Source organism: Solanum verrucosum, unplaced genomic scaffold (assembly GCF_900185275.1).
Source record: "Solanum verrucosum unplaced genomic scaffold, falcon-dt-bn FXZP01000009.1, whole genome shotgun sequence".
NCBI classification, from domain to species: domain Eukaryota; kingdom Viridiplantae; phylum Streptophyta; class Magnoliopsida; order Solanales; family Solanaceae; genus Solanum; species Solanum verrucosum.
In genome coordinates, this window is record NW_026020231.1 from 3597762 (window position 1) to 3613782 (window position 16021).

At 34.9% G+C, this 16021-nt stretch overlaps 2 protein-coding genes across 3 annotated transcripts; one reads left to right on the forward strand and one right to left on the reverse strand.

The window, feature by feature from the left end:
• The first annotated feature begins 992 nt into the window (after window positions 1-992).
• Window positions 993-6519, forward strand: LOC125832718 (respiratory burst oxidase homolog protein C). Its single transcript, XM_049511935.1, has 12 exons — window positions 993-1834; window positions 1973-2135; window positions 2241-2289; window positions 2407-2520; window positions 2611-3039; window positions 3248-3631; window positions 3724-3819; window positions 4271-4386; window positions 4553-4655; window positions 4918-4991; window positions 5644-6209; window positions 6403-6519. Exons 1-12 carry the CDS (start codon window positions 1231-1233, stop codon window positions 6510-6512), a joined length of 2808 nt encoding a protein of 935 aa, XP_049367892.1. The 5' UTR covers window positions 993-1230; the 3' UTR covers window positions 6513-6519.
• A 2895-nt stretch (window positions 6520-9414) lies between these two features.
• LOC125832636 (uncharacterized) lies at window positions 9415-15554 on the reverse strand. 2 transcript variants are annotated; one of them, XM_049511830.1, is made up of 12 exons: window positions 15431-15554; window positions 15126-15260; window positions 14849-14972; window positions 14568-14707; window positions 14213-14357; window positions 13366-13544; window positions 12546-12786; window positions 12116-12199; window positions 11814-11959; window positions 11251-11358; window positions 10815-10903; window positions 9415-10187 (listed from the first exon to the last, which is right to left on the reverse strand). In XM_049511830.1, the coding sequence occupies exons 1-12, from the start codon at window positions 15497-15499 to the stop codon at window positions 9692-9694; spliced, it is 1956 nt and encodes a 651-aa protein (XP_049367787.1). In that variant the 5' UTR covers window positions 15500-15554; the 3' UTR covers window positions 9415-9691. The 2 variants fall into 2 exon arrangements, with proteins under 2 accessions (XP_049367787.1, XP_049367789.1); XM_049511832.1 differs by lacking the exon at window positions 15126-15260 and having other exon boundaries at window positions 15431-15548.
• Between the last annotated feature and the right edge of the window lie 467 nt (window positions 15555-16021).

Genomic DNA, 16021 nt, shown 5'->3' on the forward strand with positions numbered 1-16021 from the left:
ATTATTATTATCAAGTACTCCTAGGTTGACTAATTCATATTATTTTCCCTCTTTCTTCTTCTTCTTCTTCAATTTTTTGTGCTTTTGATTCTAATATTTGCCACTTGATTCAAGAACGATGCCAACGTGTGAATATTAATTACTAATATTGAAGGATTCCAAGCTAAAAAATAAATTTCCTTGAAATTTCAAGTTCAACCATATGTGAATTATTAGGTCGTTTATTACCATCAAATGTTGTATTTTCTACCAGAAATTGTATGCCAGAACAAGTCCTAAATAGAATCATATTATTAATAAATATGGTAGAAAAATAGTTCCTAATCGTTTTTGAAATTATTAATTATAATCATATCATATATAAGTTATAACCCATTTTATTTCTCATATTTCATGGTTATAATTCAAATTATTTTTGGATCTTTAAATCTCCCCTCGCCTAGAAAATATGTATAACATAACCATATACGTGCTTACGGATTAAAGGTTTTCTTTCAAAAAATAAACTTGAAAAATTATATCTCCGGACTAATTTTTCATCAGATACAAACAAAGACATGAGCAAGATTTGTAATTTATGAATTTTAGCAATGACTTTAAGTTAATATACAATATAACTAAATTCACTAAATTTCCGTAAATCAATACATTACACACTTATTCCCCTCAAGATACACACACAATAATTATTAAATTATCTGAATTGTGACTCTCTAAATTATAAATTTTATATTTAGAAAAATCCGCGGGTGGGTCGTTGCGGCGAATCTAGTTTAATTAATTGATAATAACATAAGTCTTAAAATAATTATTTGAAGGAAAATAATTAAAAGGTTATATAAAGCCATGCAATGTACCGGTGAAATAATGCAATATTACATAAAACATTTTTCTTTGGTCAAACAAAGACCAGCTTCATTTTCCTAGCTCCCTCCTTTTTTATTTTCTTTTTTAAACAATGCGGCTTCCTTTTACCATTATATATAAACCCCAAAGTTGAACGCCTTATTGTAGAAGAGAATTAAGGCATTACGACCACTTCTGAGTTCTGTTTGGAAGAAGAAATCCTAAATCTTTTATTTGTTTATTGAATTTTAGTCTATGGTCTGAAAATCCAAATTAGATTACTTTTGTTATCTTTTTCCTTTTGATATCCATATCTACTACTGGAATTTCAAATTCGAATTCCATTTATTCATTTCTTTTTTCCACGAAGAAACTATTGTAGCGATGCAAAATTCGGAAAATCATCACCCGCACCACCACCATCACCACTCGGATACGGAGATTATAGGGAATGATAGAGCGACGTACAGCGGGCCTTTAAGCGGACCGCTGAACAAACGAGGAGGAAAAAAGAGCGCGAGGTTTAACATACCGGAATCTACTGACATCGGAACTAGTGCCGGAGCCGGCGCCAAGTCCAATGACGATGCTTATGTGGAAATCACTCTCGATGTTCGTGAAGACTCTGTGGCTGTCCACAGTGTCAAAACTGCCGGCGGTGCTGACGTGGAAGATCCAGAGTTAGCTTTATTGGCTAAAGGTTTGGAGAAGAAATCTACCTTGGGAGCTTCACTTGTCCGAAATGCTTCTTCGAGAATCCGGCAAGTGTCTCAAGAGCTCAAGCGATTGGCTTCCTTAAATAAACGCCCAACTCCTACTGGAAGGTTCGATAGGAATAAATCAGCTGCTGCTCATGCTCTTAAAGGTCTTAAGTTCATCAGCAAAACTGACGGCGGCGCTGGATGGGCCGCCGTCGAGAAGCGGTTCGATGAGATTACTGCTCCAACTACTGGCTTGCTTCCCCGGGCCAAATTTGGAGAATGCATAGGTAAATTAAATGAATTATAGTCACAACAAACAGTTATTTCGTGCTGTATACTTCATTTTAGTGTTACTTTTCGTGTAGTTTTATTTTTCTTCAGCTTGTTAAAATGGAAAATGAAAATGAATTGTTTTTGAATGTTAGGTATGAATAAGGAGTCTAAGGAATTTGCTGGAGAGCTATATGATGCGCTTGCTCGAAGGAGAAACATCACAACTGATTCCATTAACAAAGCACAGCTCAAAGAGTTCTGGGACCAAGTTGCAGATCAAAGTTTTGATACTCGACTTCAGACCTTCTTTGACATGTAAGGGTTAATTATCAGTTAAAGTTCAACATTTATCCCATAAATTAAGCATCTCAGATTCAATCGATTCAGATCTAAATCGTGTGATGAATTTAATTTATACAGGGTTGATAAAGATGCTGATGGTAGAATCACAGAAGAAGAAGTCAGAGAGGTATTTCTGAATTCTGATTTTTTAATTCTTTTATTGTACGTCAGAAACTCGGAATGGCATTGACAAAGTCTATCATATATTATATATTTTTTCTAAAATTTGTTTTGCGATTTGCAGATTATAGGCCTTAGTGCGTCTGCCAACAGGCTGTCAACTATCCAGAAACAATCTGATGAATATGCGGCAATGATCATGGAAGAGTTGGATCCTAATAACCTGGGATACATTATGGTAAGTAAGAGGCATTAATTAGACTAATAGTAAGCTTAAATTTATAGTATTAAATTGAAAATTAACTGTTGATGCTATGATATTCAACAGATTGAGAACTTGGAAATGCTTTTACTGCAAGCACCAAATCAATCGGTGCAGAGAGGAGGCGAAAGCCGGAACTTGAGTCAGATGCTAAGTCAGAAACTTAAGCACACACAAGAGCCAAATCCATTAGTGAGATGGTATAAGAGTTTTATGTACTTTTTGCTGGATAATTGGCAGAGAGTTTGGGTATTGTTGTTGTGGATTGGAATTATGGCCGGTCTATTTACTTGGAAGTATATTCAGTATAAACAAAAAGCTGCATATGGTGTTATGGGTCCCTGTGTGTGTCTTGCTAAGGGTGCTGCTGAGACAATCAAGCTCAACATGGCTATCATTTTACTCCCAGTTTGCAGAAACACAATTACCTGGCTTCGTAACAAGACCAGATTAGGTTCTTCTGTTCCTTTCGATGATAATCTCAATTTTCACAAAGTAAGTTGATTACTCCTTGATTTCCAGAAAACTTAGCGAATTTTTTTGTTATAATTAGTACTCTAATTGTGTACAAGTCTAACATCCAAACTATTATTTGCTTTGGTCCAACCTTTGGCGCCTTATAGTAGTACGTCTAGACGGTTAAATTCCTGAGTAGTCGATGGCTCATTACAGGAAACTAATTGGTTCCTTTTCCCCTGTTTAGGTGATAGCAGTTGCGATTGCACTTGGGGTTGCAATACACGGACTAGCTCATTTAACGTGTGATTTTCCTCGGCTTCTGAATGCTAGTGAAGAAGCATATGAACCAATGATATACTATTTTGGAGAACAGCCCGAAAGCTATTGGTGGTTTGTGTGGGGAGTTGAAGGGGTAACTGGAATTATAATGGTGGTACTAATGGCAATAGCTTTTACACTAGCAACCCCATGGTTTAGAAGGGGCAGAGTCAGTTTCCCCAAACCATTTCACAAGCTCACTGGATTCAATGCCTTTTGGTACTCACACCATCTGTTTATCATTGTCTACACTCTACTTATTGTCCATGGAGAAAAGCTATACATTACCAAAGATTGGTACAAGAGATCGGTTAGTAAAATGTTCAAAATCTTTTATTTTCATTTAAGTTTCTAAGTTGATGAATGTTTGCTAAAATTAGATGGATTTTTCATAATTGGCAGACATGGATGTACCTTACTGTCCCACTAGTACTCTATGCTGGTGAAAGGTTGCTTAGAGCCTTCAGGTCAAGCATCAAAGCTGTTAAGATTTTGAAGGTAAATCCAATCCGACCAAAATGTCGTGCTCTTAATAATTTCAAGAGAAATTTGCATTTTAGTCCCTTGATTATTGATAAATTTTATTTTTAATCCTTCTAATATTTACTTAATATATTTAACCTTTAATTATTTGAAACAATCTTATGACTCAACAACATGTAGATACAAACAACTACTCCATTATTTGGCCTCCCATGTGTTTTATAGGTTTATTTTATTTTGTTACTTCACAATTGGGGATGATTAAATAAAGTAAATATAATATATTTTCTATTTGACGGATCGATTTTTTTTTCTTTTGTGTGATTAAATGTTAAAACAAATATCACAAGGATTTAAATTAAATTTACCAATATTTGAGGGACCAAAAATATAATTATCCATACAGTCATGAATGTAATTTTGTAGATTGACTCGAACACAAATTAATTGGTGCTGGAATTTGTAGGTGGCTGTATATCCAGGAAATGTGTTGGCCCTTCACATGTCAAAACCACAAGGCTACAAATACAAAAGTGGGCAATACATGTTTGTCAACTGTGCTGCGGTTTCACCATTTGAATGGTAGGTGAAACTTTTTTATTTAATTATTAAAAGCATGAAATCAGCCCATCCATTATTATTTCTCATGCCATAAATTTGACCAAGTCATGAATTTTTGGTATCCTTTAATTACTACGTCTTTGCAGTATTTGCTGACTTATGGATAAACATTAATATAAAATTTCAGGCATCCATTTTCCATAACTTCGGCCCCAGGAGATGACTATCTCAGTGTCCATATTAGAACTCTTGGTGATTGGACCAGACAACTTAAAACTGTTTTCTCTGAGGTAATTACTAATTACTCCTAATTAGTCCTTTTAAAAATAATTATATATTATTTAAAACTTAAATACTTAAACCAAAATATCTAGTTAATTAAATAGTGGAGGAATGATTGTCCCACTTTGGATGACAGCTTTAAAAGCCGCCTCTTATATTTTACTTTGTCGTTTTTTCCCAAAAAGTAAATGTTAATTCCACTATGTTAGTGTTAAATGTTAATTATTGATCTTCCTGAATTAATTATTAGTAATTTTTGGTCTTTGTTAGGTTTGCCAGCCACCACCTAATGGGAAAAGTGGACTCCTTCGAGCTGACTACTTGCAAGGAGAGAATAATCCTGAGTAAGTCCTTTTCTATTCTATAAAATCATCTCCAATTCTCCATTACATTCACCTTTTTGAGCACACTGAATTGCAGAATTAAACTAAAAAATTTCCCACCTTAATATCCGGGGATATTATTTTTATAATACAAACTTTTTGATAATTTAATACTTTAAATGTAATTAGTTTAGACCTTAAAGTGATCGTGATTGGTCTGGACTGGTACGTATAACAAACTCGTAGTCACTTTATCCTAAAGAATCTATACACGTTTTGAATGGACCACTTCTTAAAGTACTACAGGGTTATTATTTTGTGAAATTACCGGGATAGGGACAAGGAGGGATAAAACAAAACTCAATTATTGCTTGATATTTCTAAGGAAAAAAAAAAAGGAACCATTGCTTGCAAGATATTTTTCTAGTAAAGGATTAATTTTACATATATCTACAATTTTTAATATGCTATAGAAGGTTACTTGTTTTATTTCTCAAATTATAAATTTTTATGATTATACATAATTACTTGGAATTGCATGAAATAACATTTGTGAAGAGTCTGAATAACTTCGGTAAAAATTCATATACCTTGTCTTGTGGGGAAAAGATAAACTCTACCATAAAAACTTAATTATATAGCATAGCTAATGGAAAGGATATGTGTTTGGCAGTTTCCCAAGAGTGTTAATAGATGGACCATACGGAGCACCAGCACAAGACTACAAGCAATATGAGGTGGTTTTATTGGTGGGTCTTGGAATTGGAGCCACACCAATGATCAGTATCGTTAAAGATATTGTCAACAACATGAAGGCCATGGACGAAGAAGAAAATTCCTTGGAAAATGGGAACGGGATGCCAAATGCAGCACAAAATGCTAGTCCCAATATGGCACAGAAGAGGGGTTCAGCAAGTGGAAGAAATAGCTTCAATACAAGGAGGGCATATTTCTATTGGGTCACAAGAGAACAAGGTTCATTTGACTGGTTCAAAGGTATAATGAATGAAGCTGCTGAAATGGATCATAAGGGAGTAATTGAAATGCACAATTATTGTACAAGTGTTTATGAAGAAGGTGATGCTCGTTCTGCTCTTATTACTATGCTTCAGTCACTTCATCATGCCAAAAATGGTGTAGACATTGTTTCTGGCACGAGAGTTAAGTCACACTTTGCTAAGCCTAATTGGAGAAACGTCTACAAACGCATTGCTCTCAACCACCCAGAGGCTAAAGTTGGTAAGTACTACTATTAATCAATCTTCGTTCTTTTGACTTTGGTGTCTTTATGTCCTTGTGAGAGTTGAAAAAGCATGTTCAATTGATAAGTTTTTCTTTGTGAAAGCAATTGGCACTAGGGTCATTTTCAAATCCATTTCATGACATATATTGTCGATGGCTAACTCGTTTTCCCTTTTTTGACGATTTGCAGGAGTGTTCTACTGTGGGGCACCGGCACTGACGAAAGAGCTAAAACAACACGCATTGGATTTTTCACACAAGACATCCACCAAGTTTGATTTCCATAAAGAAAATTTTTGATCAACAAATGGACCATTAAACAGACCATCAAAGAATTCGTCAAAACTGCCACGGACACTAGTTGTTTTTCTAGAATCCACTACCTCTCCCTATTATGTACAGATAATGTTGCATACCAAGTTGATATATATTAATTGTGGTTGTAATATTAGTATATTACAAAATATAAGATTTTTTTAAAGTATATAGATAAGATGCTGAAGGAATTAAGAATGTTCTCTTGGAGAGACAGGCAGAAGATAGTGGAGTTGAACCTGTTTTTATGGGTGCCACCCACCACTAAATTGGATTTTACATTATAATTGCATAGATGAAGGTGGTTGTCATCATTGTTTTTTGTTATTGTTTATTTTTTGTACTCTTTTAGGTGGTGGAAGAGAGAGTCAACTAGCCACCTACTTAGTAATTATTGACCATTATATGTGGATGTTTAATAGTTTCCAGTAATAATTGTATACTAGGCCTTCTTGTATAAAAAAGAGTTATATAGTTTGAATACCAAACTTAATTGCTATAAGATTATTCTTTTTAGTGGCACGTTGATGACAAAATGTTATTATCTACCCCCAAAATAAAATTTTGAAAAATGCAGTGATAATATGGATCTTAAGAATTGCTTGGTTTGCTTTAAAAAAAGTTAGAACCCCAATACTAAGGAGACCGTCTTATTTAATTTGCTTCAATGATAAATGGTACATAAACTATACGAGAAGTGAAAAGATTCGTAAAAAGAAGTAATCCGATTATTCTTGCACAAAAACAGTATCTCATATGTTTCACTATACCGCTAAGAGGGAAAATGGGGTTTTGGCGTGGGGATGAGGGATAAACCTGAATGCAGACAGTACCCAATAAGTTTCACAAAGTTGAGTCCTCAATACTTTTAAACTATAAGATATTAGAAATGGAAATATCTTTTTGGCCAGAAAATTTGGCCAGAATGATAGTTTTCCTATGTTATTTTAACTTTTAAAACATTTTTACCTTTTTAACTTAAATACATTTTAACTAAAATATAGAAAAAAGATCAATTTGTTTTAAAATAAAAAAATATTAATTTTTTTAATTTTCTGGCCATTTAGCACTTCCATTAGAAATATTAAACACAGCAAGAAAAAAAATCATAAATTGATCTTTGATCCAACTACCATATATTGACAATGAAAGCAAAATTACAAGATAACGGCGAGAACAATAATATTATACTCCCTCCATTCCATATTAATTGAATTTTTGAGGCATTTTCCATTTTCCAAATTAACTTAATTGTTCAATCTTCAAGACTATTTTTTAAATATTCTTCCAATTTTACTCAATGTGATGACTTCAATAAATTTGACAATAACAAGGGTAAAAATGGAAAACTATGTTTAATTTATGTCTTAATCTACTTTTCTTAAAGGATATGAAACACCTCAAAAATTCAATTAATATGGAATGGAGGGAGTAACATGACAACAACAACAGAAGACAATGACAAAAATTACTGTAAGTACAGAATATGAAGCATGATACTTAAATTGTTTTACACTAGTGATACACAAAACATTACACTATTTTTTTTTGAAATTGTAGCATAAAGAACTTTTCTATCACACTAGCCAATAATGTGGTGCAGTAATGATTTGATTGCTTCCCTAAAAGAATATTGAAGCATTGTGCGCTAACTCGGAGTCAACAAAATTCAACCGGAGGACACGCCGGTTAGTTGTTCGATTTAAGATTAAAATTGTAAATTTGAATATAGTATGATTCTTAAGAGAGTATATTTAAATTTGAATGCTAACTTATTAAAATTATTTTTCTTTTACTACATTAAATTGTGTATAATTAAATGCACTCAGTGTTGTCCCATAATCATATACGAAAACGTAATTGGTCATGGGACAGATGGAAGTAAACGGACATTGATAGTGCTTCAACTTGACCTCTAATTTAATTATTTATTTATGACTAAAGAAGTTTAAAAAGAGTGTATATTATCATTAAACCCCGCCACTAGCACAAAGATATACTGGTGAATATAGCGGTACTCCATCCACTAACTTCAAATCATAGATTAGTTGGTCTTTTGACGTCCCACAATATAGAAGCTAAAAGATGGGATACAGGCAGGCTAATAGTAACTTTTCACACACAACCGGTTTGGTGCCGACGGGCACACAAATACAGAAAAGAATAAATTGTAATTTCGAAGGACTTGTGTTTTCTACAGCACCACTAAGAATTTCCTGCATTGATGAGCAAAACTCAATAACTGATTATTTATTTATTTGATGGGTGCGAGTGGGCCAAAAGACTATTTTGATGCACCAGGAAAAGGAATCAAGACTGACCAAAAGTCCAAAACTGAAGAAAAGGAAAAAAAAACTGAAGAGTATGGTGAAAGCTTGCAAACTAGCTAAAAACCATATTTCCACCTAATATTTGAGGAAATAATGCATCACTCTTCATGAAGTAAAAAAGACGAATAAAGAACTCACTAACAAGTCTTTTGGCTTTCTAGTCTAGTCTATCAGAAAAGTCTCTTTACCTCAAGCAAGGAAAGGTAAGGTCCACGTACATCCACCCTCCTCAAACCCCACTTATGAGATCACACTAGTGGGTATGTTGTTGTACTAACAAGTCTTTCTAGTCTCTCGAAGTGTACCTATCTAATCTCCTCCCTGAATGCTAGGTGGACGATGATACGTCAGTACGTCACTCTTCTTGAAGTTAGAAATATGGTTTGATGTACTCATTTTTCAAAATGTAAGGATGCATCAGAATTTAACTAATTGAACTTGTCGTTCCTGAGTTTGGTGTTTCCAGTTCATTTCCCCGGAACAAGTTCATTCTTTATAATGTGTCATTGTCAACTGTCAAAGATTAAGCTACAAAGACCTTTCCCCAGACAAATTCCTTAATCTTTGCTAAATTGTAGCATATATAGTTCAAAGCTCTTCATTTCAAAATCTATTAAGGCACATCACAAGGTATGGTGGTAATCATGACCGTCCAGAATTGTTAATAGTTCAAGAATGTTAAGATTGAAGTAAAATGTAGAACATCTTATGCACATGATTAGTTATCTTATGAAAAGACAGCATGCTAGAGAATTAGAGATGCCAAAACAACATAGAACGAGAAGACGGACCTCTGCATACTGAAAGCTTTCAGCTTGAAAAGGATTTTCCTAGTTATCTTTTCCTCTTTAGCCTCTGAAAGTTTGGTTTTATGGGCTGGCTCAAAACAATTACCTGACTGTCAGGATTACTGGGTCCAAAGGGGATCAAAGGCTTCTTTACTGAAGAGATTGACACTGTATGGAAAGTTGACAACGTAGGGGAAGCTGCTTTTCTTTTCAGCTGCTTTGGTATCTCCAGTCTTTCAAGGATTCGTGAAGTTTTGTCATCAAGTTTCCCAGTACTTAGAAGGGGAGATGAAACCTCCTTATGCAACTTCAGCTTGGAGATACAAGTGGGAGAAGACATCTTTGGCATCTCTAATACAACCAGCTGTTCCCATTCTTCTGTAATTTTAGCACCAGTTTTACCATCAGCCAAAATGCTATCCAGCACGTTTTCTTCTATAACCTCCACATCGTTGGCTTGTACTGATAAATCCTCTACCACAGGGTCTTGCAGAGCTGTGTTTGATGCAGTCACCTGTTCTTTAGCCTTAGCAGGTATTGCCCTGAGACAACCTAACTATTAAGATGAAGGTCCATGACCAACCAATGAAAATATCGAAAAGAAGCAATTGACTCAATGCCTACATAATGCTGATGTACACGTGATCATCATGGATGGTGATTAGCAGATGGTGATCAGACTGCTAAGGCTAAAGCTCAGAAGCTAAACTTGTTATAAGAGTTCAAATGAAATTTGCTGCGGATCTTACTAAAAGCAAATAGCTCCTGATCAAAGTAGCTGACTTCTTCCATCTCCTAACACAAACTAATAAGATAGGATAGTTCTTTGCGAAGAATTAGTATGGGCTATAGTTTACCCAGATCAGAAGAGTGTAATTAAGGTTAAGGGCTTGAGAAGATGCTAGTTGAACAAATTAGCTACACTGATGCCCTATCAATAACTAAAAAAGGCAACAAGCTCCTAGAACTCAAATGGATGCTGTGAAGTAATCAACAGTACCGTCAGCAACTTAGGGCAGCTCTCAATAGACCACCAGAAAATTTTCAGGTCTATTATTGGCAGAAGATGAAAAGGAATGAACTTCAAGAAACAGTCAATGCATATATTGTAAGGCTGACCTGTGAACTATACTGAAAGAACTCTACAGGAGAGAAAAAAAAAAAGTTACCCAAATTGTAGGCTCTCTTTGACAAGCAAGTTTAGTCTTTGATGGAAGCCCCTGTCGTGCTGAACTGGATCGTAATTTCTTAATTCGATCTGGAATATAATAACAAAGAGCATCAAATTAAACTGGAAATGTACCAAAATGACTTTCCTCTATGCACCAAGGAAGCACACTCAGCCGTTTCTTTATACCTAGCAAAGTGCAAACACATTAGAGATAGAGCTACATTATCATTAATGACGAGAATGTGAAACAGCAAATACTTCAGAGAAATAAAATGAGATCCAGTTAATGGCGCTTGATGTATTTATAGATGGATGCTACTTCATCTTTGATCTCATGAATGCATGTAATTTGGCATTGCTCCCAGTAACAAATGAAGAGGCATCGGTAGAATCAACAAAAAGTATAGGAATAGAATATCCCTAATGAAACAGACCTTAAGCAAAGAGGCTTGCAGAGAATTTTCAATATCCTTGCTGACTGGGATGCAAGCAATATTAGTGATGTCAGGAACAGGCAAGACCTCCTCTGATCCAGCAAGCCTCTGCAAATAATTATGCAGTGACATCACAAAATAAAGAGTAGAGAACCATCTAGTAGGATAGCTGGACATATTAAGACAAAAATAATCCAGAGATCGTTGGAACAAAGTAATATTCCCACTGCAGATTATAACGATGGTGACACATTGGACTTCAGTACAACAACAAATCTAGAAGGCAGAGAGGCTTTTCCGATAGACATTGGATTTCAGTGTCAAACAGAAAACACTAGGATATTAAACGAAAGAAATATCATCATCAACAAATAACAACAACAATAACTAATTGCATGTTCTCCTTGGTGGCATATTGCAAGTTAAACCTAGTAAGAGTTATCAGTCACATGATTTTATTTTATTTTATTTTAAATGAGAAGGAAAGAAAGCACTAATGCTTGATCAAAATGAAGAGAAACAGAAGGGAAAATCAGAAGTTGTTAAAGGGACTGTGGACTTACTCTTAGAATCATCACTCCTTTCTCTGAAGGTAAAAGAATATAATAGCACAGGAAGGAAGTTTGCTTTGCTGTTTCTATATTACAATTTGATGAGCAAACTAAACCCTGGTCAAGGGAATGCAGTATACCACACAGCACTCGAAAAACTGCCAAATCACAAAGTCAGATCAAGATCTCTTCATGATGGAGTATTCAGAGTTTAATCTCAACGACTGTGTAACAGAACATTTTATAAGCTGGACAAGTTTATATAATATATATGGAAATACATTGCAAGAAATAATGGTAGGCCTTCTGCTTACGTTTAACATTTAGCTCTGATATATCAGTATCATCCAACTCAGAGAAGGCTGGGGTAACAATGTAGGAAGCACCTAAAATAATCCCTGTCAAGTAACAAAAGCTGATATTGAGTGTAGATCACCAATGATCAGTAAAGGTAACAAATGCATGTTCAAATTAGGTGCCAACTGATGAATCATATGCACCATGAGAATCTCCAAGTGAGGTAATGAATGCAAAGATAGGGTCTTGTTAGGACTTTGAATTCTCATAACTAATATAGTTTCAACTGGAACTAGACATGAACAATCGAAATTCTTAACATTGGCATCAAAGTCATAAACTAGATCAATCATATATAATCATCTGGGAAATAGCATATCTTGTATTATTTAATTTTTAGTATGCAAATTTTAAAAGAGGATGCTTTTTATTCTCATCCAAACTTACCTTCATCAAGTGAGCTCAAGTTAGTTCTTTCAATAACATTGAAGTTAATTGGTAAAGGAACTTTCTGAAGGTCCTGGCAACATTGAAAAGAGGGCATATAGAGGATTGTATGTTCTCCTATCTTCACCGAGCTATCAACCAAATCCAGTACTCCAAGCTCAACACCAGTTACTGGACAAGAAGACATATCGGTCGGGATTGTTCTTGAGGTGTCAAATGGAATGCCATGACACCTGCATGACTGTCAAAGGAGTGATAACTCTTAGAAATTTCACCTGAAACTTACCGCTAACTACAAGAAAATAAATGATGTATACTCCTGCACACCCAGGGGAGGTAAAAGAGGGTTTTCTGATGCAATTAATGGCAGGGATATCAATAACATTCAAAAGGTGGGGGTAAGGTCTGCGTACACCCCACTCTCCCCAGACCCTGTGAGATCACAATAGTATGTCGTTGCTGTTGTATCTCATGGTTAAAATCATAGAATCTAAAATAGCAAATGTTTTCTAACCAACTCATTAGGCCATCACAGAACAGATAAGTAGTTTAAATACATCATAAAACAAATCCAAAACTTAACAATTACCAATCAGTTAAAGAATGTAACCTTTTATTTTATAAGAACCAGTTAAAGAATGTAAGTTAGCAGTAGGAAGAACGCTAAACAGAGAGAACACCACGATTTTACTGAAGAATCAATAGTTCTTATAATCCAGCTCATCAAGACTTTCACCTTTAAAATAAGAAGGCATTCTTATGACCTATTTAGAAATAAATCAATTGTTATGCATAATAGCCTAATGAACTTAATTTATACCTTACAAGGAACGAATTCATCAATTATCTGATTGAAAGAGGTGCACAAGTTGCAGGATATCCGATTTGTTGAGCCTAAAAGATTGATCTTAAAGACAAAACGAGCCTGCATTTGTTCTTCCAAGCCCTCCTTCAGTTCCTGAAACCATTTCTTTACCAAGCCAGACAAAGTATGTGCATCTGCACTATTCGTTATAGATAATAAGGAGAAAAATTGATTCTCCCAGAAAATTATACAAAGATGTGAAGCCCAAGAGTGTACTCATCCATTGAACTAAATGAAGGAGATTTAACCTTTGAAGATCAAATTTATGAAATCAGTCGAGGATATTTGACCTTTATAATCCATCAAGGGCAACATTAACCTCTTTGAACACTCACGAAAGTACTAAGTTTTAGCTGCTTTTAGTATTACATTAACAAGGATCCAAAGACATAAGGAAGGATGCAAAGAAGCACACATGAATAGGAAAGCTTGTCAGAGTATCATTTTTTAGAACTAAATGAGCATTAAAATCATTGTCACTGTTAAGTAGCTTGAATTACCGACAATTTTGTGTCTTATAATCGTAAATGTTATAACCTACAATCAGGAAGAATAGAATTGGCATTTCTGAAATCTTATCTAATAGTTCACTTCCTACCCACTGAAAGCGTTGAGAACAAATTGATCTCTATGGTAACTTAGGTAACAGATTCGATTCTAAGAATCTGTAATATAGAACCAACAAAGATAGCCCTTGCTCAATTAGATAATTTATTATATTTACCCTTGACATAAAATGAAATCACAGTGAACAATTCATCTTAAAGATCCCTATAGGGAAGGATTAAGGAGTATCCATAACCTGGAATGTAGTTTTGAAACGAACAGTTATCAAGATCACCAATCTGCTTCAAGAATTTGTTAATACTTTCAGGAATATCAGCAAGATGACTTGAATTTTGCTCCAAGAAGACAAACTCTACTGATATACAGTTAGCTGCTGCATCCTGTCAGCAAAACCACAAGTTTTCTCAACCAAAAGCTTGCAGCTTAAAAGGTTCATTTTCTGGCCACCGGCAAAACATTACCATTTGTTCATTTTCCTTCTAAATCTAGTAGTGAAACTGAACGACTAAGACATCTAATCATCACTTGAAACACCAGAGAACAAAAGTAGAGTTGATAATGATAGAAATGCAGAGAGTAGATGCCCATACCGTGAGAACCTTTTTGGTAGCAGAGTCCAGGGTTTCAAATATGCAGGAACTGATCAAAACCACCTTTCGAGTAATATCTTTACTATGACCTCCCCATGAGTACAAAATTTTGTCATTTAGGACACTGCTAAGTTTCAAATCTGCAAGCGCCAAAAAGGTGCCCACTCTAATTGTAACAAGAGCGATCAAATCGAATTAAGTGTGCGCATGTAGCAGCACATAAACTTGAATACATTTACATTATAGAAAACTATATATAAAAGAAAACACGAAAGAGTTACCGCTACAACATAGAGCTCCAGAACCGTTGAAATCAGGTAAAAAGGCATCGGAAGGCAAATTGTTCACAGCATGATGGAAATCTCGGAGACTGAAGTTGCCCCGTGGACTATAAGCTACCTTAAGCTGTGTATAACACCACTTATCAGTTTATATGAATATTTTTACAAGTTTACCAGGTAAACATAGTTGTAATTCGCATTTCGGACTAAATATGCATACACTGATGTAAGCATATACTAATTCGTACTAGAAATGGTGAAGAGATACTATGTTTACTTCATCAGTACGTGAGAGTCGATTTTTGAACAAATAGCAAAGTCCAATGCGATCGAGCAGCGGTTTGGATCTCGAACTGCTTGTACTACTAGTCGGTGACGATATCGCGTAGAAATTTGCAAGCTGTAACATCGACTGGTAGAGAAGAGAACATCAATCAGAAATTACAATGATAAGTATGCGATTTCAAGTGAAATTCGAAGATCAATGGAAAAACAGAAAACGCAATGTTTTACACCAGCGAATCATTCAACAGATTGAATTGCCGTATAGAAATTGTACATGCGTAGATGTGGACATCTCACCTGCTTCAAATCGCGAAGCAATGGAGGTGATAAGCTCCGGAGATCCAAGACGAAGCAAATAAACACCATTTTCTGGATTTCTCACTCTTACACGCTACGTGCTCGTTCCTCTTTCACGCTACGTGCTCGTTCCTCTTTCACGCTACGTTTTTCCTCCGCCGCTCGCCTATTTATAAACTGGTTTTGGCGCCTAACCTCTCATCAGCCTTCCTTGGGTTTGTGTTTTTGAGGATTTGTAAATATCAAAATGACTCGATCCTTCAAATAAAGTTCACGTGATCAAAATAATGCCTTCTAATTATAAAATGGTTTAATTAATTATTCCCTCCATTTCAATTTCAATTTTTTTATGGCTTGGCAATAAATTTTAGAAATTATAAAAAGTAAATTCAACATATATTGAATACAACAAAATGTCATTCAATTTGGATTTTAAACAAATTGAAATACAGAAGTATGACCTTTTGAACTAAAGAAGGTATATTTGGATCGGATCTAAGAGAATTGATTTTTTTTTTTTGGGATTAACGATCTTAGAATAAAATGCAAAATTATTTTATTCTGTGTTTGATTAGTAGTAATACTGAATCT